Source organism: Amblyomma mixtum, chromosome 3 (assembly GCF_055824585.1).
Source record: "Amblyomma mixtum isolate Tamu chromosome 3, ASM5582458v1, whole genome shotgun sequence".
In the NCBI taxonomy this organism is placed as follows: domain Eukaryota; kingdom Metazoa; phylum Arthropoda; class Arachnida; order Ixodida; family Ixodidae; genus Amblyomma; species Amblyomma mixtum.
Window position 1 is genome coordinate 103,114,354 of NC_143014.1, and position 27,627 is coordinate 103,141,980.

At 45.2% G+C, this 27,627-nt stretch overlaps 1 protein-coding gene across 1 annotated transcript in view; it reads left to right on the forward strand.

Moving 5' to 3' along the window:
- AlaRS (alanine--tRNA ligase, cytoplasmic) overlaps positions 1-14,463 on the forward strand; it is a 43,083-nt gene extending 28,620 nt beyond the window's left edge. The window contains exons 18-23 of the mRNA XM_089580495.1: positions 3,246-3,354; positions 7,434-7,553; positions 9,303-9,422; positions 11,078-11,164; positions 11,285-11,398; positions 14,170-14,463. Coding sequence (XP_089436621.1) covers positions 3,246-3,354; positions 7,434-7,553; positions 9,303-9,422; positions 11,078-11,164; positions 11,285-11,398; positions 14,170-14,346 — 727 coding nt within the window. The 3' untranslated portion in view covers positions 14,347-14,463. The remainder of the gene's footprint in view (positions 1-3,245; positions 3,355-7,433; positions 7,554-9,302; positions 9,423-11,077; positions 11,165-11,284; positions 11,399-14,169) is intronic.
- Positions 14,464-27,627: the final 13,164 nt, after the last annotated feature.

Here is a 27,627-nt window from a genome sequence, read left to right on the forward strand (position 1 = left end):
TTTAGCTTGCCCCCGCATGGTAGCTTCCTTGCCCCTTTGCTCGAAGGTGTGGGGAAGTGTTTTTGTGGGTGCAGGTAGAGAAGGCCGGATTCTTTTTGGGCCAGCCTGCATGCGTTACAGGGATCTGACATGGCCATACCTCAGCGTTGCATGCATGTCGTGTGCCACGCATTGCTTCCAGCAGACAAAAAGGCACATATGCACAGAGTACACCTGTTAGTCAACATTGTGCCTGCAAAACTTGCAAGAAAGTGAGCAGAAGTATTTTTTTGAGGCCAGTGGCATCAAGAATTTTGCCCTGTCAACATTGACAATTTGAATGTGGAAAGCCTTGAATAAAAGCAGTGCTGCAAAGTCATGTCATTGGGAAAGGCAGTGAAAAGACTTATGCATGGTGGAAGCAGAATTTAAACTGACACGACGTTGCAGTGTGGGTTTTTACGGCGAAAAAAATCTGATGTGGCTGCATATTAGCACCGAGTTTGCATCGCCTGCGGCAGACAGAAGGATGTGAGCTGTGCACCTGCTTTTAGAATTGATATCAGCCTATCAGCCGCACTGCAGAAGGGGTTTAAGAGAAAGCTGGTTTTCAGAGCCTGGCTGGGCACCTTCGTAGAGATTGAAGCCGTTGTAGGAAAGTACAAAACAAGGAAAAAAACAAATAGTGATCACTGCGAAAGGGAAAAAGAGGTGGTATAAGTAAGAAACTACACCAATACCGATTTCCTGTAGGATGACACGAGCTTTTTCATATCCTCACTTTTCCGCTCTCTTCATATACCCTATTCACTTGCATAATTTGTGCACTTCTATTCTTTAAATTAAGGCTGTAGTTCCCCGCTCAATGGCATGAAAGTGTGTCTGCAGCTCAGAGCAATAAACGCGCAACAGTACAATCGCGAAACTAGATGTTAATGGCAAACTGAACAGCAAATGGTTTGGTAGTTTCGTATTCGGGCACGTGCACAACTGATCGCCTGGGCAAGCGACTGCTTGCGCGAGCGAGCTGGGCATACAGGGCATAATTCGTGCCCTCGCCACTCGCACCTTGCGCAACTGCACACGGCAACGTGGCCGTGCTGTTTTTCCCATGCCTTGCACGCATCCGCATATGTGCTGGTGGTCTGGCACAGCACAGAGCGGAAAATATGCGTGTAAAAGTTGTTTTTTTTAAATCTAGGTAAAAAGTTGGCTGGTGCACAAATTATGCGAATAAATATGGTTATAATGCTAGGTTTGCCATTATCTCACCACTGCAAGGTAATTTTATTTGTTCTTCTCATGTAACAGATTTTGGCACACCAATCATGCTTATATAACCTTTTTGGGGCACTTCTGAGAAGATAAATTTTCATTGTCCCTTCAGTTTAATCTTAAAGGGATACTGAAGCAAAATCTGAAAATTGAACAAAAAGGCTGAATATAGATTCTCGGAATGTGATTACACCGAAATCTAGTCGTCACTGTGCATATTTTTCAGCCGATGGTTTTATTTTCGATGTTTCATGAGCGCGCGCCAAGCCCTCCCGCTCGGCGCGAGGTGGAAAGCGTGACGTCATGGCACCCTCTCGCGGCAACAAATATGGCGGCGCCCTTTGATGCATGAAACGTCGCTTCGGACTGGTTCCGTCGTTGTTACTGGCTTCTTCAGCGCGTTCACTGGCCGTAAATGGGCCACCAGTCTTTCGCTTCATCTCCTGTTGCACATATGAAAGCTTACGAGTAATAAATTTGCTTTATTTTTTATTTAGAGTGACTATTCTGCCCCCTTTAAGCTAAGAGGGGTGTCAGGTTTGTTGACAACAATGCTTCCCCTCCTAACCACCGGATGGCGCCACTAGTCTGAACATCGTCGCGCTTCTGTTTTAAAAGCGAGAATGCTAGAAATGGCACAAGGTCAGGAAAAAGTACCTGCATTTAGCGGACGTAAGCGTGCATATGGTTATGGTATGTAGACAGCATCGATTAACATTTTGACATATCTGTGTACGCCGTGAGCAGACGACAGACATGGAAAAGCTGCGAGTAGCGATGGCAGTCGTGCTTCTGCGGGAACGGTGTGAGCGCGCAGGTGTTATGACGTCTAGTCGCAGCTTCCACAGGCGGCCACCAGGTGCATCGATACGGCAATAAATCGCGAAAAAAAGCGTGTTATCCGCCTTTTTCGCTAAAATGCTTGTCATATTTATCAATTTTAGCAGTCAAGTTCTTGTTTACATGCAAAAGAGCAGCTCCAAAAGTTTGGTTCAGTATCCCTTTAAAGGGAGTCTACTGTATATAGTTTATTTATTTTACTCTTTGCTGTCTTTCTTTTTTGTCCCTCCCATCTCAGTTTTTGCATCACCTACCATCTTCCCTATTCCTTTATTTCTGCTGGCTGCAGATCAGGTGCGCTAGATAGAGGCAGCAGTTTCTGCATGCAGCACTAATTTTTTTTAATGCACTAGCACTAGAGCTTCCACTTAGCTGTTGTCTGTGTGGTCCCTCTGTTTGGGCAGGTGGTGATGGCATCACATCAAAATGGCCAGTGAGGGAATGAAAATTGAAATGCTTGCACACCTAATTCGAATCTGGCCTAACTATGCTAAATCGTCCATAATTTTTTTTTCTTTTAGACTTATTGTTTGTAAATAAAATTGCCAGCACTCTCCTGGTATTTTGCTAGTCTGAGTCTCTACATGCATGTTGTTCCTCAGTTGTTTCAGCAGCCGCTTATGTGTTGCTTATATATTCTGCCTCACTGCATATTTTTACTCTGGGTGCTGCTGCTGCTTTTCGCTTGACTTGCAGAGGTGTTCATAGCTGGTTAATAAATTTCGAAGCACCGTGAAACTAAGCAACCTAGCCATGAAAAATGTTTTCAGGGTACGTCTGAGTCTAATGGAAATTACTCATTAAAAGTATCTGTGCTGTCTCTAATATGATGGCATTTTACAAGCATCTCTTTGTCCTGCCAGAGTTTAATTGTGGCAATTGTGTATCTGCTTGCTGTAAAAGAGTTTGGATATTCAAATAGCAGTGTACTAGGGTTGAGGGCTTTCAATTTGCTCTGTGCAGCTTTTACTTCAACTTCTACCATTTTTCTGAAGGGAAATAAATACAAATACAATGCATAGTGAGATGCCATAAAGACTGTGTGTATAGGAAGAACATGCAGTCATGGAGCACGTTGGTGCTCCTTGTAGGAAATAAACTTTAAGGAAGGATGGCTAGTTTTGACTTTCATACAAACTTTTGCTATGCAGTCATCTGAAACGTGCTGGCCACATTGGAGACTTCGTGATTTCGACAGAAGAAGCCATTGCTAAAGGCATTCGCAGGATTGTCGCCCTCACTGGCCCTGAAGCAACTAAGGTGAGTAAAGGACTGGGTATGGAAAGTGTCTGAATTCCCTGGCTCATGTTTCAGTTTATTTTTGTACCAGAATGAAACTCATTTGCACCCCTTGATGTGCCTTGAGAATAGACTGTTATTGGACTCCACTACTGACGCCACCCTTTCTTTCTTTTTTTTTCTTCATTTCTTTCCTGCTTATACAGTTGCATTAAGGTCTTACTTGATTCTCAGCATGCGACTTTTTTTTTCTTGCTTAGATATACATGTTAGTGATGTCGACCTCATAAAGTGGAGTTGACTGCTCCTTTTCTTGTGGTTCAAGAACCCGACACGCAAGGCGAGGTGGGTGGGAAAGGAGCGATCCCCTTGAACAGTGTTGTGTACACAGCACCTGAAAAAAAGGATACAAGTCCTGGTGAAGCCTTTGATTCCCCACCCCACAAACACACACACGTGCATGCACACACGCAGGCACCCTCTTGTGTGCAACACAATGCACATATGATAAAAACTTTCATACTTGGTTTGGCTGTGAATCTGTATGTGCCTTCCATGCTGTACACAGAAGTCACGCTGGAAAAGCTTGGTATTACCCCAAAATTGTTGGTACCTCTAAAATGTTATTGAAAGCCCGTATACATGACTTTGTAGAGCAGGTGTTGACCAAGAGCTTAGATTTCTTGAGCGCATACGTTGGCTTATCATCCGAGGTGGGTAGTGAATTGCTGAAATCTTGCTGGAGCATGGCAGGCTTGTAGCAGTGTAGCAATCACACCATCAGCTAGTTTTGTTCAGTATAAAGAAATCTTTGTGTAAGGAGAGTGCCGAGGCACATATCGCACGCAATCAATCATTTACACAGAGTGGCTGTCAGCGGCAGGAACATGTCAGACTGTGTTCTCGGTCTACTCGGAACTCTGTCAAGCTCCTGCCACTATTTTTGTACCAAGTGTCTTTCGTGACGGGGGTCATATTGTGCATTTTGTGGTGTGCATGAGGCATATCTCATTTTCTTTTTGTGCAGGGTGCGCTAGGGCAGGAGTTTAAGCTAGGAACTCCTAGGCTTGGTGATCCTTTGGGTTGTGTTTTTGGGTTCCTCAAGCATCTTGATTCATGCGTGCCACTCTGCCCATGCTTTCTTGACCCATTTTGTTATGGAAGCTTAGCATGGAGTAATTGTTTGCAACCAGCTGCTGCATTGCTATGGCCAGTCATTATTGGTTTATTGAGTATTTCTTCAGAAGTCACGCATCTTAAACTAATATTTTTTCACATGTGCATCCAGTAGGAATCTGTGAGGTTTCCGGCTAGGTGCACATGCAAGGGCGCAGATGCTCCTGGCTAGTTTTTGAGAACTAGTCGGGCTACTGCTGGCCAAACCTATTGAGAACCCTTGGGCTACTATCAACTGTCACAGTTCTTGGACTACCACTATGACCAACGGTGCAGTGAAATATATTTTTCCACTGAAGCCTCCTTTATGCCATGTTAGGTTTCTGTGCCTTGTATACTAATGAATAAATATTTCTGTTTTAAGTGAAGGTCTTCATATACACCATCTTTTGCATATTTGTGGTCTTTTGAGGTGCTAAACTACTTTCATGTAGTTGTTTTGCTTCTTGTTATATCCTGGTAGCCGCGCATCTTTCAAAGTCTGAAACATTCTATAAAAAGTTTGAATAAGTGCTGCATTCCCTAAAGGTACTGCAAATGTTAGTGCACTTATTTATTCCTCCTTACCTACTGGAAGCACATTGCATGCTATTTGGGAACCTGCCTGTACTCTTGAAGATTAGCTTCTCTGTTCTCTTGTGCAAGCAAGTAGCTGAGCATAGGTGCACTCTAACAGAAATGTGGCTGCATTGTAGCACTTTTGGTGCTTGCTGACTGCTGTCTGGTTCATTGTAGCTCTTGTGGGTGATTACCTAAATTGGGAAGTCGCATAAATGAGATATTTAAATTGTGATTCAGCTAAGCGGGGTTGTGATTCAGTTTTCATATACTTGAATAGTAGTATAGCATTCGCTAAATTATGCTTGGGTTAACATGCGTAAAGCAATTCAAATAAATTTTATTGTTGAATTACAGACCTTGCTCACGCAGGTATCAAAGCACCTGCTCTTTGTACTGTTGCAAACAAGCAGAAAGCTCACCCTCTCACTTGCTCCGTGGTTGCATCATGTCAACATAACAATCCAGAAAGTAATGTGGCTGCAGTGGTCACATTTTGATGGAGGCAAAATGTAAAAAACGGCCATATTCTGTGCCATGTTGGTACACATTAAAGAACCCCATGTAGTCTTAATCGATCTGGAGCCCTCCATTGTGGCATTTTTCATTTTCCATGTGCCACTTTTTAAGCCACACATACCTAACCATACAAGCAATATGGTGATGCCCAGGGAGTGCTTTTTTTTAAAGGTCATAGAACAAATGTTATTTGAACACGAAAACTTCGATTTTTAAAGTTGAAGTTCGCCTTTTACATTCTTAAGCTGAAATTTCAGGTAAACTTATACCAAGAGGAAAGGTATTGAGTTGATTAAAAGTGACAAGTATACCATAAATTTTTTGGCTTGGGCATGACATGACGCCAGAGTCCAAGGGCATCTGCGTAACTTTTTGCAGGGGGCGGGGGGAGGCGGTAGGTCAGCACTAAAAAGGCACAATTTGTGGTCTAACCTATCCACACGAAACAAAAATTAGCAACAGCAAATTAGTGCTAGGCTCGAAGAACATACATTGGATTTTATTAATTAACAAAGAATTACACTTAATAAGCAAAATGTAAAAAGTTACTACCGTATTTACTCGCATAATAGGCACACTTTTTTTCCAGAAAATCTGGCTCAAAGTTCGGGGTGCGCCTACTACGCGGGGTAAAATTTCCGGAAATTTTTCACTTCGCAAAATTGAACGTACCGCATAAGCGTACCTGTCTACAGGCCGCACCCTATTTTCCCGAAGGAAATATTAAAAAAAAAAAAATATCCGTGTAAGGGCCGCACCCAAACTTTCCACGACCCACGTGGGAACAGCCTTCGAAATGTACGTGCCATGGCCTCCGCAATCGGCTCTGGCTGCGAGCAACAGGCGCGTGATCGCGAAGGCCACACACGCGCAAAGGAGCACCCTAGGCCGAGCTCATCATCATCATCATCAACTTTTTTCCGCCGTGAGCTTTTGCTATCCATATCAGCATCGCCAGCTCCATTTTATTTATTTTTAAAAAATTTTATTGTGGCTGTCAATGGCCTGGCATCTGTGTTAGCGTGTTATTTCTTCCTAGTTGTGGCTTTCATGTGCTGCCACCGAGCGTTGCTATCTTAGCACGACGGGCAAACACCTTAATAGCTACTTGGCTGGGAGTTTGCTCTCGAACACGGCAAGCGTGCGGCAGGCCAGAAATTTGACGTGGCCGAGAAGTGCGGCAGCTGCGGCAGCTGCGACAGCGGCGTGCCAAAATTCACGTATGCAACTCCTATCACCGAGGTTTTCGTGGGCCAAAGTCTGGAAGGTTTCCGACTTGTGATGAAGCTTTCCAAACAGACGTTTAAAGTGAGCATCCCTGAAAACTGTGTGCGGCTGTTCCACGCGATGTCGCTGTACGTGCTATGGGTCCGCAGCAGCTGCGACAGCAGCAGCTCTAGTGAGGACTAGTAGTCAGTTCAGCAAAAACTTTGTTAAAATAAAGATTGGGGTGATGGGGAGAAAGGGGGGGGGGGGGGGGGGGGTCGTCAGCTTGAAATCGTGTAAATACAGTATTGATCACAGTGCTAAGTTTGGGGTGCGCCTATTATGCACGGAAATAAAAAAAATCGGATTTTTCGCGATCAAACTGGGGGTGCGCCGATTATGCAAGTGTGCCTATTATGTGAGTAAATACGGTATCACCTAAGTGTGCTAATGAAGCTGTGTAGTTGTTTTCTGCTAGTGGATAAAAATATCCTATATTCCAGGGGGGGCAGCCGCCTCCCCATTTGCCCTCCACCCCGGACGCCCATGCCAGGTGTAAGTGCCACAAGCCCACTGTGTGTTTCTTCTTACCTAGGATCTCTCAATCTTTTTTTGCTCACATGATCTTGGTTTTTCTGCAGGCACTGAAGAAAGCAGAGCACTTCCAGACTGAGGTGGATAGGCTGAGGACTGACACAGAGAAAGTGACTCAAGCTGCTCAAGGAAAAGAGCTGGTCAAGCAGATTGTCGAACTCACTGAGGTGAGAAAATTCAGCTTCATTGGTTGATTTTATGCTTTAGCCAAGAATTGTGGTAATCGCAGTCACTACATTCAAAATTTCGACAAATTCTGGTCATATAATACGTTTAGCAACCAAACACGCATGTGCAAACATACGAGTGGGTCGAACCTGAGGACACACGACATAAAGAGCTGTCAGGGAAAAGCAACAAGAGCAAAAACACACCGACAGTCAGCTACGACGATGGCTTCCCTGTTGTGCGTTAGTGCTAGGAAGCAAAGCATCCAAAAACAATGCGAAAGAGGTCATTCATTCATTCATTCATTCATTCATTCATTCATTCATTCATTCATTCATTCATTCATTCATTCATTCATACTGTCAGCCCCAAAAGAGGCTGTAACAGGAGTGGAAAAGAAAACAGTCAAATATCAACAGTAAAATTGTTAGTGCAAAAACAGATGTGTTGACAAACACAGGTATATAACAGCTAATAGAAAATCATCTCTAAACACGCACATGAAACAAACAAAGTGCCATACAAACTTTCTAAATGCTGCTAGTGTTCAGTTAATGATTTAGACAGAACAGCAGAGTCTGGAAGAGAGTTCCAATCATTGCAGCTTCGCGGAAAGTAACTAAGCTTAAAACAGTCATTTCGTATGGTCGGTAATGGGATGAACTTACTGTGGCGATGCCTTGATGTTTCATTGGTTTTAATTTCAAAGTAATCTAGATTGTTTATGTTGAGAAAGTTGCTAAAAATGAGGTAAAGGGTTTTAAATCTTTCATACCTGGTTCCGGCTACTTTCGCCATTACCATCAGTAGATTGGATGTGTAAGTTTCTTCTGCACTACGAACAGCGCAAATGCAGTCTGAATTCCGTAAGCATTAGGAAAGGAGCTGCTTAGACCTTACGCCAAGAACTTCTTATCGACATTTTTATGAAGTGAAATTATCTCTTCAGATTTGTACCTCATTCAGCAAGTTAGTTTTTTTTTAAAATTAGGCGGTTTATATCATACGTTTTCCCGGATAATACGTTTTCCCCTTGCATTAAAAAAAAAAGAAAAACGCATCAACGAGGTCTTACTGCAGCTGTTGCCCACTGGTAGCTCGCTGCACATCACAAGAAATCAATTTCATCTTGTGCTGTGTGGTTCATGGGTCACTAGTGGTTCAGAAAATCAAGGCTTAGTGTTGCTTCAGAAGTTGAATGGTGTTATTGAATTGTACACAGTGGTGTAATTGAATTCCTGTAAGTGTAGCCTTTACTGTGCCAATTTTTCGGATGGGTCCTGGAGTCCTGGTCCTGGAGAACCTTGAAGCATGGTTTGTGCAAGAAGGTGCGGTTCTGTTATTTAGGGCCACTAAATTATAAACTGAGAACAAACTACTAGTTTCAGGGGAAGGTTGTTCTGTGTGTTATATCGTGAGCCTTTGCTTTTGTTTTGTGGGCCATGGATGGCCTTCTCCAGATGTAAAAGAGCCAAGTGACACACAGCGAACTGGTCAGCTATGCTTTAGATATGAGATGCAAATGCCTTTGAAGTGCTGTGGAATTTTTTTTTGTCAAGTCAGATTGACCTAAAGCGTGTTAACTATGCTTCACTTTTGGTTAATGTGGAAGAAAGCCCATGAAGTCTGAATGTAATAAGCTCTGAAGCTGCTGAAATGATACGGGTGGATGTCCTGATCTTAGAATATTTTCCGTGTTTTGTTGTGACTCATACAATCTCGATTGTTGTGGCATGTATTTTATACAGGAGATTTCCCAGTCAAGTATTTCTTATTGGAAAAAGGATGAGCTAAGAACGGAACTGAAGAACCTCAAGAAGAAGCTCGATGACCTTGATCGGAACAACAAGGCTCAGGCTCAGCAGTTGGTAAGCAATGTATTGCTTGCTGTTTGTGCTTCCAAATTTGTGTGTGTTTTGGTGACTATGCATAAATTTTTTCTATCGGTGTGGATGGATTTGTTTTTGTATGTGGGTGGCATTTTAAGATGATTATTAGTGTGCACGTGAGAAATAGTGAAGGTTTCTATTTTACTGTTGTTGCTAAGTGTGCAGACACCATGTTGAACAGTACAAATTGTTATTGCGTCCATAACAAATGCATGTTGAAGTCTTCGAGCAAGTGTTTAGGTGAAGCCTGGAAAGCCAGTGTTGTATTGTTAAGGAGTTGCCCAAGCCTGTGGTGTCTCTTAGAGAAGGCATGGCACCATTTTTTTTTTCTAAATAGTTAGCAGGCATGTTGTCAGGAATTGAAACTCAAAACATGTGAGTTGCAGTAACGAAATAAATTTTTTCGGGCTGGAGCTAAGAAATAGGAGCTCTTAAGTTGCCATGAAGTATTTCATGGTACTGTCATCATCATAATCATTAGGGTTTAATTTGATTTTTTTTTTATTTTGCATTATATTTTTATAATTTTACTTGCACATAGGGGTGTGCGAATATCAAATTTTTCGAATATCGAATCGAATATCGAATAATCAAGGATAGACGCATTTAATCACTACAAAACATTGATTTGGGCACCCAAGAACATTACAGTTCAACTATCGATGATTAAATGAACACAAAAGGTGTGTGTGGCTGCACAAAAAGTATCAAAGTCTCGAACATTATTCTTAGAACAGTGGAAATATCAGAGAAGATGGCTAGTACACAGCATTGATTAAGGCTAGCTTGCCATCAGCACAAAAGTGCGTTGCTGGGATGACGTAAAAGGTTGTCGTGAAGGAAAACCAGCTGCACCACATGGTCAGGCAGAAGTAGTTCCCTTCTAACTGAAACGACTCCTCCAGCCACAGAAAATGCCCTCTCACTTCGCACTGACCTGGCACATATTGCGAGGTACTTCGTGCACAGCTCTGACTATACCAGCTTCAGAAAATGCCCTCTCACTTCGCATTGACCTGGCACGTATTGCGAGGTACTTCGTGCACAGCTCTGACTATACCAGCTTCAGAAAATGCCCTCTCACTTCGCATTGACCTGGCACGTATTGCGAGGTACTTCGTGCACAGCTCTGACTATACCAGCTTCAGAAAATGCCCTCTCACTTCGCACTGACCTGGCACGTATTGCGAGGTACTTCGTGCACAGCTCTGACTATACCAGCTTCAGAAAATGCCCTCTCACTTCGCATTGACCTGGTACGTATTGCGAGGTACTTCGTGCACAGCTCTGACTATACCAGCTTCGCAGGTATAGCCACAAAAAAAGCTCACCAGTGCAGTCAGCTACGGCATGGCCCTTGCAGGAAGAAAGAATTTTCCTTCTGTGTAGGCGCCGCCATGTTGTTGTGTATCTGTCGATAGGGCTTGCGGACCGAAATGAACGCCAGTGCTCACAATGAATATTCGGCTAGATACGAATATTCGCGTCGGGTCGATTATTCGAAACAACACGAATACTTGGATTTCGAATCGAATTCGAATACTAAAGATATAATATTCGAAATATATTCGAAAATTTCGAATATTCGCACACCCCTATTGCACACCTAATGCAAACACTGTTTGTGTTTACAGGCAATTGAGACTGTGAAAAAGCTTCTAGAGGACAAGAAGGATTGTGATTATATTGTTCATACTCTTGAAGTTGGCGACAATGCTAAGGTGAGTGAGTTGTAATGTATTTCCAGCATTGTTATCTGTGGCAAGCACTATGTGGTTTGCCTCTTTCCTGCTATAGCGTTCACTTTTTGGGGCTTCAGACACTTTTTCCTTTTTGCACAGGCACTCGATGCTGCTTTGAAGCAAGTGAGGACACTGACGCCCAATGCAGCTGCTATGTTCTTCAGTCAGGACAGTGAGAAGGGCAAGGTCATCTGCCTGAGCTCAGTGCCGAAGGTGAAGTGTGTCATTCTAAGCCCTTGCAGTGTCAATGACTGGTGTATGTCATGGCTGTAAACTCTGGAACTCTTGGCCGTATTATTCAAAATTCTTTCCTTTTGTCTGTTTTTAATGGGCAATCAATGAGTATATTTATATATATAGTCAGAAATGTGTGCACTTGTGTTGAAGTGGTTTCAAGGATGCCTCTTTTGCTTTTTGTAGTTAGCAGACAGCATGCCCAACTGCCATTTAATTACCATATAAACGTGTAAAAGGGCCACATTTTTTTCCCTGATTTGAGGGCCAATTTTTGGGGTTGTGGCTCATGCTTTTATTTTTTTGAGTAGAAACAACACACCAATCAGGGAATGAGTGGAATTTATTCTATGCTGAATGATCGTCACTTGCCGAGTTTTCAGACTCTGAGCTGTCTGTGACTTTCAGTTCAAAGCCAGCCTTGTAGCCGTTAAGATGTGTGTTCACTGTGCTAAAATTCCAGCGCTTGGCAGCAGTTCATGAAAAACAGCAAGCAGCATATGAAAGCCACATCACATGTGTGGTTCACAGACACAAAATGCTGGAGCTGGTGATAAAAATGCCGATATGGATAGCGGGAGTTTGCGGAGGGAAAAAGTTGACATGATGATGATGATGACCTGCGTCCTTGCGCACCATCTGTGATTGGCTCCCTGGGAGCTCTTCTGCACGCACATTTCGAAGGTTATTCCCATGTGGGTGGTGAGAAGGTTGGGTATGGCCTTTGCAAGGATCTTTTTTTATATATGCAGTCGAACCCCGCATATATCTAACTGTCAAAAAAACACCTACGAGTTTGATATAACGTGAATTCGATATAAAAGTAGTAGTAAACTTAACAACACAAAACTGATTGAGATGGAAGAAAATGTACTTCTATGATAGCTAATTACTGCATGCAGATTACCCAGCACATAGTCATCAACTTTTTGTTTCTTCAACCTCATTGTCTCTGAGAGAACACATTTTCCAATGTTGATTGACTCTGAACAGCTGAAACTGCAGCCTTCTATCGACATGCAATAATGATGAACCATGAGCGCACTGAGCACATCGAAGCTCATGGGCACAGGTTCTGTCGAGTCCTCGTCACAATTCGCATGGTCTTCATCCACAAGCTCTCCCACAGCCTCAGCATTGTCTTCCACCGAAACAGAGTCACTTACAGCTGCCCCAGCACAAATAGCACCAGGAAATATGGGCAACTGGTTTCACAAATCATGAAGACCCGTAATGTCTTCGTCAAGCTCACCCGACAAAGAATTTGCTCAGTCTCCTCCGGGAAAACAGAGACGAGAATGGCAGGAGCAGTTCTGTATGGTTTCTTTTTTGACATCGTTCCACGACCCACTCAGTACAGGCAAGGCGCCTGAGAGGTCGATTTTTATGTTTCTCTTAGTCTCCAGGTTCTGCAGGAGCCGTTCAATCAGATGATTTCTATAGTCAGCCTTCACCGCGCGGATTATCCCCTGGCGCAGGAGTTGAAGCACCAACATAGTGTTCGGTGGCAGGAAGCGAAGTGCTATGTTGCTGAAACTAGTACTGCAGTGGTGGGCGGATATGTTGTCTATGACGAGGCAGATGTTGCGATCTTGATCTACCAGGTCGTTGGTCTAAGATTTCAGCCTCTTGGTATAAAGTTCGGAGGTTATTCGTCTCTTTGACTGCACGTGGAGGTCACTGGAACCGAAAGCACATGCTGCAAGCATTGCGAGGCTTGCTTTTTCTGAAAGGTCTCTTCTTTGCTTTAGCCTGAACATCAGTCTTGTTCTTCAAAATGGTGCTCACCGTGCTTTGTGGAATCTTGTACGCTGCGGCGACTTCGAATTTCTTCTCACCTCGTTCAGCTTGCTTGATAATTTCCAGTTTCATAGAAAAGGGAGGCTCTGCCATTTCATGGCTGCCATCGCGTACAGACAGAGACAGCAAAAACGATGCGAAGTTACCGATGGCAGCACGATGCACCATACGTGCGAACTGTGTGATAATAGGGTCACAACAGCGCAACGCCCTAAAAACGCATGTTCTGGTTGGCTGGGTACGCGCCCGCCATCTTTGTCATAGAAAATCCGCATTCTCATTGGTCTGTGTGCACTACGTAGCACATTAGCGCCAGTAGCACCTGCAGACCCATTCAGGAAAGCTAACATCCAGGGGTGTGCTGAGGGAAAGCCAGCACCTTGAGTTGACCGATGTTGTCCGAAGTTCGGTAGGACCTGTGGGGAAAGCTAACCCCCGAACATGTGTGGAGGAAAAGCCAACATCTTGAATCAACTGGAGTTCAAAGCTCAATCTCTCAGATATGACAGCTAATATTTGTATGATATTGCCGCACATTTTCCTATACATTCTCATTGTAGGCTTATGGGGCTTAGAAATTATTTGGTATAAAGGATAATTCAATTTAGCCAAGTTTGATATAATATGGTTTGACTGTATATATTTCCTTCATGAAAACAGGCTATGGCCTGTACACTTGTTGACATTTTACCACATTTTGAACTGATATTTTAATAGCAGAATATCCTGCTCCAGGTTTTGAGAAAAACCACACAAAATAGTAATCATGTTGGGCTCTAGGGTAATTAATGCCTTTGTGGTAATTCTGGGAGCATTGAATGTAATGCTTCTGCTTCTATCTCCTGCCAGTGCACAAGCATTTAAATTGTTCTCTTGGCACATGATTTTTGTCTTGAATTTATTGGCTGTGTGAAGATACATAAGCTTATCATGCAATGTCTGCTGTGCAGGGAATTGTTGCCAGGGGCCTCACTGCCAATGCCTGGGTCAAGGAAGTCTCGGATGTGATTGGTGGCAAGGGTGGTGGCCGAGAGGAGTCTGCCCAGGCCATTGGAAGCAACCTGGGCTCTCTTGAAAAGGCTCTTCAGGTGGCCCATGATTTTGCCAAGCTGAAGCTGGCCTGCTAATACATCATTTTGGGGCTCTGAAGAAGGATGGGAGGGTCTTTCACTTTCCTTTATAAACTTCTGTGGTATTTAATGAAATCAAGCTGCTTTTTTTGTAATAAAGTTATGCCTTTTTAAGAGCTGGCTTTTTATGGAACAGCTGAGGGCACGAGTGTATTTGCATATAATTAGCTGCTCTGCATGTGGGTATTGTTGCTTTTTCTCCTGCATTTATATGGCTAGGAATTCTAAATCTGAAGTAAAAATATATATTTTTTTAATGTTAAGCTGCTTGTGATCGTTCGTGGTTCACCAGCCATTTCCTGAAGTTTTTGTGAACTGTTTTTCCTTCTCTCAGTTTGTTCTCTCAGTTTATTCTTGGTGCTTATGGTTATTCTTCTACGGACCTAACGCTTTATGTTCGAACATTTGGTTCTTGCATACTCTTTGTTGCATTTTGTTTGCGCATTTCTGTGCTTCATGAGTGTGCATGATGAGGAGGCACGTTGTGTTATATCTCTATTCAGAAAGTACCATTCAGGAAAAATTAGTGGTCATGTTTTGACATGGCAGAGACTGCAGTGTTGTCCAAATAAGTCTAATAAATGCTTGCTGTTTATAAAAAGCATGTTCATTGCGTTGTACGTCATAATGCTAAAGGTGAAATTTATATCTCAGATCAAAATAATCGATTGGTGCATGGTAGCCTTAGTTGTTTATGTGCCATAAAACCCAACACAGCACTAAGATAAAGGACGATGGCATCATGCAACTTGATTTGCGTATTTTTTAATGCCTCCGTGTACACAGCAGGTGTGCAAAAAGCTATTGCTAGAAATTATGAATGCTGGAACATTCCTTAGGCTGACCACCGCATGCCTGTTTCAGCTACTACAGATTGGTGGAGAATTTTATGGCTTCTGTGTTTGTGTTGCTTGTGGCAGGGTGGTGTAAGGAGAGCAGCTGGCATGCATGGCTTTGGCACCTGCTGTGGTGTCTGCATCTGTCTACCGTCAATATAGCATCATAGTTTTCTTCGGTCTTATGAAACTGGGCTACTTTCCTGACGTTGCAAATAATTGGCATGACGATAACTGTGCACTGGTGTGGTCATGTCTCCTTGAATGCTACCCTGTACCTTTTTTTTGAACTCTGCAAAAAAAAAAAAAAACCTTCCTATTCCTAAGGCCATGTGGTGATGGAGATTTAACAGCAGAGGACTATAATCCTGTTGCGATAACTGCTTGGCTTTTCCTTTGGCATTTTGAAGTCCCCGTCTTTCTCCCAGAAGTGCAGTGGCATCTTGCACATGGCAGCGAACACACGACAGCTGTTCACCAAGTTCCTTCAGCCCATGATAGACACTGGCAGTGTGAACAGCAGGAAAAAGAGCAGCCCTAGAAAACACGGGCTCGCCTCACTGTCTTATGCAAGCAGGGAAAAAAAAATGATGCAGAGTCAAGTCGCTGGGCCGAACGGAGCGTTGCGAGCATCTATCCGAGAGTTGTGGGAAAATGCGTAGACCCCCTTTCCTTTTTGTGTTCTGAACATGCCACCCCTGCGTTGGGGCGCATTCGGAATGTAGCCATTGGGGGGCCGAGCTGAGTGGTTCCTTCAGCCCGATAGCGAAAAAGCAGGTCTTCAGTGTGTTCCAAAGATTCATCTTTAGTTGAACACTTGAACCACTTCTCCCAAAATTGCTTGTCCTGCTTTCGAGAGAGAGAGCATTGGCAGTGGTAGAACCGCTGCACACTGTGCCAAAAGGCAAATCCTGCTGCATGCTGCTACAAAGTTCTATTTTTGCTTGTTTTTGTGTCATGTTTCTGCGAAAGAGTCAATGAAAACTTTTCGAGAACGAAACCAAAAGCTCTTGTGAGAAACCCACGCTTTCAGAAGTTGGTGGTGCATAGCCTTCTCAACAGTGCTTTAGAAAGTACAAGTGTGTGAATATTCGAAATGTCAAACACGTTGTGAAGTAAGGGTGGTTGCCAGTATGCGCCAAAACTGCGCATGCGATACTTCTAGGTCATGCATCAAAGTAATCCGTTGATGGTATAATCAAGAGCCGCCGCGTGCTGGCGGACCGCAAGCCGAAGTTGCCCAAGTGCAGCACCACGCCGCACTTACCCAACTTACCATGTCATGCCAAGACGCCTTTCATGACTGACCTTGAACGCGCCGTTTGAGAAAGTAAATGGGGGCTAGAGCTCCCTCGTTAGGTTTTCGATTACTGCGATTAGAAACACGTTGCACATTAAACGGACTTAGCGGAGTACATGTCAGCTGCAGTCAGGCATGGATGACGGGTGCGCAAATTATGTTCCATGCTCTTCACTGCTACCCAGGCAATATGAGGAAGCGCTACCACGAACTTTGGCCCCCTCTATGGAGAGATCTATGCACGCCTATGGCTGCAGCATGGTGTAAGAATATATTTAGGTGCTGACACTGCACCCGGCGGTGCGACCAGATCCTATTCACCATAGAGTTAATATAACCAACTTCACTGTTCACTGCTCCTTGCGCTTCTCTCGAACACGGACAGATGGCGCCATCGATGGTGACTTGTTGCCGAGCTGCGGCGGCCGTAATGAAGGTGTTGTGTGATGGTTCGGTGCCGCGGCGTGTACATGCGCTTTGTTAAGTGCGCCAAGGCGCAGAATGATTGGAACTGCTGTCGACACCGAATAATTTTTGGCGACTTTGTGTTCTACTGGCTGGAACTGCATAAATGGGTGGAACTGCAGCGAGGATGCTGCCCTGCGATCCTTCAGAGCAAATCCTTCGGATCCTTCGTTATCAAAATGCGTTCACTGCAAAGTTTTTCATTCATCTGCACGAATGCCGAGAGCATAGATAACTACACTGACTCTTAAATATAAAGGTAGGCCGTAGCGCTCATGCTCCCACATTTGGGCCAAAGAGCCTACGAGTACATTCAGACATTGCTTGAGCAGTGAATATGCGCCGACGCTGTGAGATGATGCCCGCCGTGTAGAGAACATAGTCAACTTCGGCCAACTGGGCTTCTATAATGTACAGACAAACCTCAAGGGCGTTTCTGCATTTCGCCTGCATCACAAATATTGCCTCTGTAGCCAGGAATAGAACTTGCGCTCTTGTGCTGCATTACGGAACGCCTCAATCGCTATATGAAAAAGCAGGTACCGAAAGGAAATGAAGTGTGCATTTGCGACATTTTAATGGCTAGTGCAGTGCGCTTTTAACTATGCAATGCGAAAATGATCAGTGGAAATTCCGCTGGCATTCCTTCTGCCAAGCTCTTCTGCCAAGCCGACACCAACGATGTTGAGCTGTCTCCCTCAAGAAAAGACGAATGTATGCGCAGAGGTAAAATACTTATGCGGCTCTAAACTGCGATTGGCGGATGTCAGTTAAGAATATTTCATTTGGCATGGTAAAGCGACTTGTTGACAATAATATTGGGTCACGAAATTCTCCATCGAACGTTCTAGAGTCCGGCAAATTATGCAGCGAGCATATTTGTTTTAAATGTTACCGGCATGCCTCGCCATGTTTTGTGGCACCAAAATGTACAGGGGGTGGAAACTGGCCACAAGATTGCCGACCAAAATTCATTGCTCCGCTGCAATGGCATGCACTAACGGGGACAAAAATGGTATACTCCACGCGGCGGGAGCCGGAGCAACGGAAAACTGCGGCATTTTGGCGAGCTAAAGCACGAAACATTGAAACGAGCCAAGCGACATGCCTGCTGATAATAAAGGTCGCGCATTAGCTGTCTCGATCCCAGATGATGCCTGTAGATGGCGTTGAAGTGCAGTTTTCAGTCTAGTTTTCAGTTGCTCCTGCTCCCTCCGCGTGGAGTATACCACTTTTGTCCCTGATGGTACAGGGAACGCTGAGCACCTAGAATGTTAAGTACCCGGACCAGTGCACAAGAGAACAAACCTCAGCACCATGAATGTCGAAGAAGACGGAGCTTGTATACTTAAGTGAGGAGGCGCTTCCAAGTTTCTTGGTGGAAGAAGGGCATGTTCCTTGATAAGCTGACATTCATGATGTACTCCAGCCACCTGTGCGCAGTTTCTTTTCAGGGCTTCGTGATAGATCGGTGTCTTTATTTTTCACAGGCCGCCCCCAAGGGCGGTGCGACAGCGGCGGACCACTTGCGTGGCTGCTTGGCACACGTGACTATAGACTGTCGTTTTCTAGGAGGCTTTCTTGAACTTGCCTGTTTTGTCAGATAATTGGGACATCCGGGGAAAATACTGGGCACAGCATTCGCCAATAGCACCGGTTTCTTGGGTGCATTTATAAGTGTCCTGCCATTGAACTCGGCATAGTACGATTTTATATCGTTACGGTCGGGAAAGTGCTTCGCGCAGACGTGGCCGCTCGGTTGCATTATTCTGTCTGATCTGGGAATTGCCTGGCGCCAAAGTTCTATGTGAGCAGGCTGCAACACAGTTTTAGAAAGTGACACTTCCGGACAACTCTGGTAACCCGACCTGAATTTGTGTACGAAGCATAATCGCGTCTAGTTGGCTTCTGGACCCAGCTGGACCCCTCAGGTGTGGCACAGCAACAGCCAAAACAACACAGCCACTATGTACTACATAGGCCGCAACGACCGTCCACGGCGTCGGCCTGCGCCACCACATGTGTTTGCGCAACGATCACTGCGGCTGCTCCCAAACCGCGACACAAAAAGCCAGTTCTAGCAAACTTAGTTTGTGCACGGTGCCTACCACAACGTGGAAGCCGAGAACCTAACGTCCACACCTTGTGATGCACTCTGGCAGCGCAAAACACCGACAAACACAGCCTAAAACGGCACCGAAAGCCGTGCAAACCGCTCAGCTGCGTCTGCCGCTTCGCAAGCGAATGGCCTCTACTCCGCAGCGCCCCCGCGCCGCTGCGGTCGGCGCATGTACTATTGCTCTCAATATGACTTGCAACCTCAAGCAGCGTGGCCGGAGCGCTCTCCGGAAGCATGGTGCAGCCGACAAGCGACGCGCTTGAAAACGAAAGGGAAAGAATTTTGCTGTTCCACCACTTAGTCTTCTCCACCGTGCCGTCTGGTCTTGGCAGTATCACGCGTTATCGCATCGCCGGCGCTTGCATGAAGAATGCAAGGCGCATGTCACAGTCGATTTTGTTTCATTCCTTTTGCTTTCATCTATCATGCCCGATAAAACCGTGGCCCAAATCGCTCTTCAATCACAGTATGACTGGAGCGGTGCTGACGATTTGAGCCGGTGTTGGAGGAGCAGTACACATTGCTGTTGCAAATATAGCTCCAGTTGCTCGCTCTCGTAGCTCACTGCTTCAGCTTATAATTACGCCACCGGCCTTAGCATAAAGCCGTCAGCCTCAGCATGAAACCACGCCTGTGCAAGGCTAGATGCGCCGGCGCCTGTGAGAATTAATGAGCTCAGATTTCGTTGAGCAGACGACGCGGGGGATGCGCCTGGCTGCTGGAACAGCAGAATCCTTTCCACTTAGCTTTCAAGCGCGCCGCTTGTCGGCCCCACCATGCTTCCGAAAACGCTGCGGCCACACGTTCGCGAGCGCCGTAACACACAGCATAGCGAGAGGAGCAAGCAGTTCTGGGGGCGCTCTTGGTGCTATTCCACGCCACCTTCCTGAGCTTATTGGCGTGAGCTTCTGCGCGCTGTCGAAGCCACACGTGGTGCGTGTCAGTTATCGGGGTTATGTCTACAGAAGTGTGGCAGATAGTGCTATCAACCAAACGCGGGCTTCTAATCGTTCAGAATGTGCCCTCGCGTTTGTAGCGGCCCAAGCGACTGACGGCAGCAGTTTTTAGTCGAACAGTGGAATAACTGCAGTGCCACCTGGGCAGCGCACGTTCCCTATAGAGGGCGAACATTATCTGTGCACGCTCTCCGCCGTGGCGGGCGGTCAGTGTCAACACCCAAAATATTCTTACACCGCGGGCTGCAGCAATATTTTTGCGGTGACCCTTTTCATCCAACATAATTTTCGTCTGTCGGAATCCAGAAACGGCGCATTTTGAGCCCTATTGGACCAGGAAAAGCGAATGACGAAAAAAGAGACAGCCCGCACAGCTGCATCTCGTACAGCGCTGCCCAAGCGATGTCTCACGGCATAGTTTCGTTTTCGCGTCTTCGGTGCCTTCAGTTCTTTGCGCACTCCGCAATGTGGCAGTGGAATTGGATTGCCATCCGAAACAAAATTCACACGGCGCGCAAGCTCTCAGAGCGTCATTTTGAAAAAAAAAAAAAAATTCCTGAAAGTTTAACTGAAGCTGGCTGTTGCTCTTGAAAGCGCGTTTAGAAGGCTGTCGGATACGACTGCCACTTAAAGCGCCAAGAAAAATCTACATTAAACTGTGACCGGTGCCGTCCATAAGGCTTCCAAGCGGCCGGAGATGCACCGTTGGTCACGCCTGCTTCTGAGCCGAAATCGGACAGAACAATTACTTCGGCAGTTATGTCTGCCGAAGTAATTGAAGTAAGCTGCTGGTTGTGCTTGGTAAGTTTGTGCGGAACGCTCAGCGTCAGGGCAAAGACGTTGTAGATTACACGAGCCCATGAGTGCCAACACTTCGGAACCCGTAAGCGGTGCATTGTGAACAAGACGCGCTTTTCCACCTTACCTGCGTTAATAAGGTTCTAGAGCATTGCACCTCTCCAGGATTTCATAAATTGGAAGAATTGTTCCGGATGCCGCATCGAGTAATTTTTCTGATTATCGCCATGACGCGGCCGGCGGCGAAGCGTCGCATGTTACTTTGACCCGGGCTGAGTGGGGAAAAAAGAAATATTGTTTGGAAAACTTTGGCAGGGATATTACTGATAGCATCATGGCCTGCAATATACTAGTGGTGCGAGTGAGGCTGCCTTCTATCAGCCTCAATCCACAGTCCGATGGCATCATGGAAAATATATTCACGTGATCAGGCGTCCCGTAGTCACTTTCCACGAGCTTGGTTTCTCGCGTAACCGAGACGGGCGGCTTTGTTAGAGCTCGTGGCAAACTGCTTTCTTTGACTGTTCAAAGCTGAGTGATCGCTTTTCTTTGGGACAAAATATTAGCGCAACATAAAAACGTTCAATGCAGTTATTGAAAAATTTTAGTAATACCGCTTGCATCCAACTGCAAAACTCTTCAGCACCATCGATAGCAAACTTTAACGAACTATCGTAATACTATCGACATTCTTTTTTACGCTACTATAGCCAAGTTTATATGCTGCAGTGATTACGTGCGGTACGTTGCATGGTCTCATACTACCGATAGTTTTTTTTTACCATCGATAGTTCTATAGTGCCTCCACTATCGATAGTTTTGCATCACTACTATGTAGGTCTAAAGAGAGCCACTTAGTCCTGATTTAGTTTTGGTTTGGTTTGGGTTTATGGGGGTTCAAAGCGACTCAGGCTATGAGAGACGCCGCAGTGAAGGGCTCCAGAAATTTCGACCGCATGGGGTTTTTTAACGTGCGCTGACATCGCACAGTACACGGGCCTCTAGAATTTCGCCTCCATTGAAATTCGACCACCGCAGCCGGGATCGAACGCGCGTCTTTCGGGTCAGCAGCCGAGCGCCACAACCACTGAGCCACCGCGGCGACTTGACTTAGTTTTGACTTAGTTTTGGAACTGAAAAAAAAAACAAACTAATAATACGTTTTTATCCGAAAACATCGCAACGCTATGAAAATTGTAACCTTGGAACTGCGAGGATTTGTCAGAGGGTTTGCACAATGACTTATTTTTTTTTAGCTTTATGTTATGTTCGAAACGCAAAATTAAATATTTTTTGCAAGTTATGAAAACTGTGTACATGATTATATGTCGAACGACGTGTTGCCATGCTTTGTTTATTATTTACTGTGTTTGCTAGCTAACAAAAAAATTCCAGACATACGAATAGTGTTTATTTCGCCAGAGACGAAGAAAGCACGACTAGGCAATTGTGGGTACATATCGTCTGCGAGGGTTATTGAAATTAACATATCCCTAACAGTTAAATTTTCAATCGCGTAACCATCTCGATCATTAAGAAATATGGGTACATATGTTCCCATAAGTGCTTACGTAGACTGCCAAAAATACAGCTTCAGTTTTTCTTTTTGCCGAATGTGCAGTTAAAAAACAAGATACTGAGATGAGTAAAGGACAAGTGTTCGAAAACTTTCTCCTCATAAAGGATTACCCTTGGTTCTTTATTCAGCGGATTACATGAAACCAAGGGCGCCACTCATTCCCCGGCGTAGATGTGACGGGGAAAAACATGCTAATGCGTACCCTTATCGTGACTATGTCGTGATGCTTGCGATCATTGCAGGCAAGCGCTGAGAACTGCGCGCGAGAGCGCATTTTCACCAGGTGCAGTTGTAGGAAAATTGTCCCTAACGTGCCGAACTTTGTCATTTTTGTCATTTGCTACGCTACAACAACTGGAAACTTCTTGATAAAGTTGCTCTTGTAAAAAGTTTTAGCGTTTTGTGTTTTCTGTTTGCGCTAAAACTTTTTACAAGCTGATATGCACCAGCTCGCCCCCCCCCCCCCCCCTAAAAATAAATATAAAAAAAGAAGTTTTAATGAGGTTCTTGATAACCTCACGCCAGCAACCGAAATACGACTGAAACGGGCTGCAGCCAACTCAGTGTGTGGCTACTGCATCTATTCGCAACACTCATGGCAAAACGGGTAAGCGATGGACGGAGAGAAATTCGACTCTGCATTTCCTTAAAGCTGCAGTTACGTAAGAGCGGTGCTCAGATTACGCGCGCTTCACGCCTTCGCCTCGGTGGCGTGGCCGAACTAAATCCGACCTCGGCTGAGCCAGCACGACCAAGAGGCAAGAAAATAATACATTGAATCCGAATGTCATTTAATGTTATTCATAACGGGGAAAGCTGGTGTGCCTTTCCCTCTGGCGCCGCTGGTGTCGCCTCTCGTCGTCGTCGGTTCGCGCTTCATTCTTTTTACGCGGCCTTCTCCATTCCAGACGCCGTTGATTCCGTGAATTCTTGGGGAGTGTTTCACCCTGAAGACATTTTGATCGGCTGCCCGTCTTGGCAGGAAATGCCTAAAACATTGCTGCTTAAAGTGACCCACTAGGACTGATAACAGTTGATGAGGTAATGAGGAGGGCAGCTATGTTTCGTTCTTCGCAGTTTCTTATATATTTTCATTATCCGTTTAAGCTTCCTACTCTTCAAAGTGCTCTCCTGACTTCTTTTGGTCGTGCTATCCGTGGTCGGGCTTGACACTAACAGGAAAGTAAAAAAAAAAGTATGTTGTCTATGAACGTAAACATCGCTCGGTTCTAAGGAACCGCAAGATCTAGGGTTCATATAATGTATAAAAAAAATGAGGCGAATAAAATTAGTGTTATAGCGGTATTTCGAACATGCTTCACGGCTAACTCACTGGAGAGGGCGCATACTGCACGCGCGGATTTCCGGGTGCTTGGATATGCTCAGGAAGGACGACTGTCTCTGAATGTTATATGGAAGAAAGGCTAGTATTGAACTTAAATTATATAGCGGCTTGCTTCACTGCTGAAACTAAGCCGATGCATGAATTGCACCGGCGTAATCCGCTTGCACAGGCAGGTCTCGATAAAGTATGACACTACATATTCTAATTGAAGATAAAGGTTATCCCGCCGCATCGGTTCGAAACTGCATGACCATGCATATAAAAGTGTTCGATGAAAACGCTGGATGTATTGTCTAGTGCAGTGGAGGACCTGCAGAACATAACACACTTATGTTGCCGAAAATATGTTACAGGCCTGAACTCGACCAAAAATGGAAAGCCGATACGGAACAAAGGGCTGCTCATTACGGTGAACGTCCGAGACCCGCTCCTTCCAGTAATGCAGCGCTTAAAGTTAGGGTGGTGTCGGGGTTGGGCCCCAGGCCCCCTCTTATATATTGGCAAGGGATCTGAGACCTCTGGTGCCAGAATGTTGAAACTGCATGAATCCGAAGCAAGCCATGATTTTTTATTCTTCTTGTCAGTGGTGTTAGAAACATTTCTTCTGTAACGTTTGTAAAAAATTCGCTGTGATTATTTTTAGTAAGAACCACTAGCATGTTTTCTAAAACCGGAGACGGAGAAAAATACTGCAGGCAGCACTACACAAAGCCTGTAAGAAAAAAAAGGAAACCCGTGCCCTCACACCACGAGTCAGTCCAGAGCTGGCAGCTCAGCTCCAAGGCGACACAATAACAACGAGAACACTGCAGCAGAGCGTGGGGATCGTTTGTCTCAGGTCTGTGACATAAACAAAGCCAACAACCACTTTTAAAAATGATTTCGCATCTTAGTATAAAACAATGTAAAAGAAGCCACCAGCCGCTTTCTATCTCTCCCTCGTTATTGCCCCCTCCACTTGTACTCGTATCACTAGAGGCCCCCCTTTGAATTCATGAAGTGAGACGCCCAGATATTTTGGGGCACACAAGACAGTCTAGTCCCGCATAACGAGGCGGCGTTGTGCCTCAGGAACCAAACCCCAGACCCGAACGTTTAGTCCAATTCATCTGAGCGCCAGAGAAGATGCCAAAGTGTTCTATCGTGGCTATAGTTTTGCCAACGCTATGCTTATCAATGCAGAAAAAAAAAAGATGGTTTGGTTTATTGGGGTTTAACGTCCCAAAGCGACTGAGGCTATGAGAGACGCCGTAGTGAAGGGCTCCGGAAATTTCGACCACCTGGGGTTCTTTAACGTGCACTGACATCGCACAGCACACGGGCCTCTAGAATTTCGCCTTCAAGAAATTCAGCCGCCGCGGCCGGGATCGAACCCGCGTCTTTCGGGTCAGCAGCCGAGCACCGTAACCACTGAGCCACCGTGGCGGTGTAGAAAAAAAAAAGACAAAGAGGCAAGGTCGAAGGTGAGCCTTTTGACTTTATTGCCGAAGACAGCAGCAAAACCATGAAGTTTACTGTTTTGCAGTATACTCAAACAAACCGGCTCCAGGTAAAGGGCAAAGAGTAGCGGTGACATATAGGGCAGCCTTGTTTCACAGATGATTGAATTGGCACGGGCTCTGAGAGAAGACCATTGTCTATCAAGTGAGCCTAACGGTTGTCGTAACGAAGTTGTACTCTTTCAAGTATAGTAGACCTAATATTGGCACGCTCTAGAAGCGAAAAGAGCAATGAATGGCGGACTTGATAAAATGCCTTTGCAAGGTCGATTTGAACCTATCGGCAAGCTGCTCATGAGAGCAGGAACAAGAATCGAGAATTGTACGTGCACTGTGTGCATTAGTTTTAATTGAGCGTTCTCTCAAACCGCACGTCTGATGAGTGCCAGTGAGAACTAACATTGCGTATTGCAGACGGTTTGATAAATCCTTGGTAAAAATTTTGTAGTCCACATTTGCCAACGCATTGCGCCTGTAGCGTAGTGGGCCTGTGGCGTAGAGCAGTGATACAGACCACCGCTACACTGGTGCACCTTTTCGAAACAGACATGACAGAAGCCCGAAACCAAGGGGCAAAGGGGATGTTTTTATTATTTCTTTAATTTGTGGTGTTCATCAATTGGAGATTCATGGCACAATTATTTTAAATATAATTGATTAGAAAGCAGAAGAAAAAACAAACACATGCAGCCGGCGGGATCCGAATCCACGACCCCCGATACGCTCCGGTGCTCTACCAACTGAGCTACACCGACGCTTGTCCGGTCTTTTGCTTTCGGGGGTATTCATATGTAGTGTAACCGAACCTTGAGAGTGTTCACCAGCGCCACCCTCGTCCACATCGACGGACGCAGTATGTCCTTTAATGCCACGAGTGCCACGTAGAAACGCGACCGAACGGCGAGCAAGAACAATCGCATGCCGTCGATATAGGATCCGGACACACGACATATTAGGTGGGTTATATATTAAGCATGGAAGAGATTAAGTGTAGCCCAGTCGCGATTTTTGCGAACGTATAGCTATTATTCGTGCAATGCGTAGCCGTGGTCGAGCCGTGCGTATTGACGCACGATGCTCCGCAACATGCAATCAAAGGTTGGTGAGTTATAGGGAAGCAGAGCGAGAGAGCGGGAACTAAAATTGATGCCGTTGCCGTCCGTCCCTCCGGTTGTCTCTTTGCTCCGTCCGTTCGTGCACGGGGAACAATAGACGAAATTGCTCCCGAAAGGACGAATAATAGCTTAGAGTGTGTAGGAAAGAAAAGTACAAAGGAGCACAAAATGAGCAATTCAAAGAAATCATTGAACAAGGTGCAGTGCGAAGTGGAGTCATTCGCACTAATTGTGCCATAGAAGGAGGAGGTTTGAAGTTGGGGAAAGACGCGGTAACTTTCTCACTCCAGAGTCGGTTGAAAAATTTTGGGAATATTTCGCTCTGGCTGGACATCTCAACATGGGAGAGATTAAGAAATTCAAGCACATACTACGCATGGCGCAGGGTGTGTGCGTGCGTGTGCGTGAGTGCTTGCCTATGTGCTTGAGAATGGAGCCGCAAGGTACGGGAGATTAAACAGTTCAGTGCAATCGGTGCAGATTAGTTTCCCTACCACTGGCTGACGCATTAACCCTTTAACCGCCAATTTATTTTCTGAAAAACGTACCAAAATCGCCAATTTTTTTAACTAATGTAATTCTATTTTTGGAAATATATTACTTCGATGGTTTCTGGTTAAAATTAACGCAAAAATTTTTAGAATAAAAACAGTTCACGAGGGTGGCTTTCCCACAGTGCAGGCTGTAGTAATGGGTAGAACGCATTGAAATACCGCGTATTTGTTTCATATTATACGCTGTGACACAAAAGAGAGTGCATACACATTGCTTCGTCCTAAAAGGAAGGCCTCGTTCAGCTTTGAAATCACGGGCCACAACTTCCAATGCCTGGGGTGCGGGTGGGTCGCTTCATCCACGGTTTACATATCGGTGAAATGGAGGCAGCGCATCAACGCGTTGAAGCGGCTCCTGCTCATGGCCTTCCTGAACACTGGTGTCAGCAAAACTTCTTTTGTAGAACAGTACATTTCCACTCGAGGTTCACCAACAATACCCTGCAATATTATCAGGTCAAGGAAGACCGTGATCTCATCGCGGTCTGCCGGTTTCCATGCAGAACGCCGAGCAGGAAAGTACTCTACCACGTAGCGGTTCGTCTCTGTGACGATTACGTCAATGACGTCCCAGTAAAAAAATACGTAAACCCAGCCGAGAATGTCGTGCTCGTCAGTGGGCTGGCGCAAGATGCCAGGCACTGAAGAAAAAGGAAACTGTGGAGGCGCGAGCGGCGGGTTTTTCGTGCTCACACGCTGCCACACAGGTGGA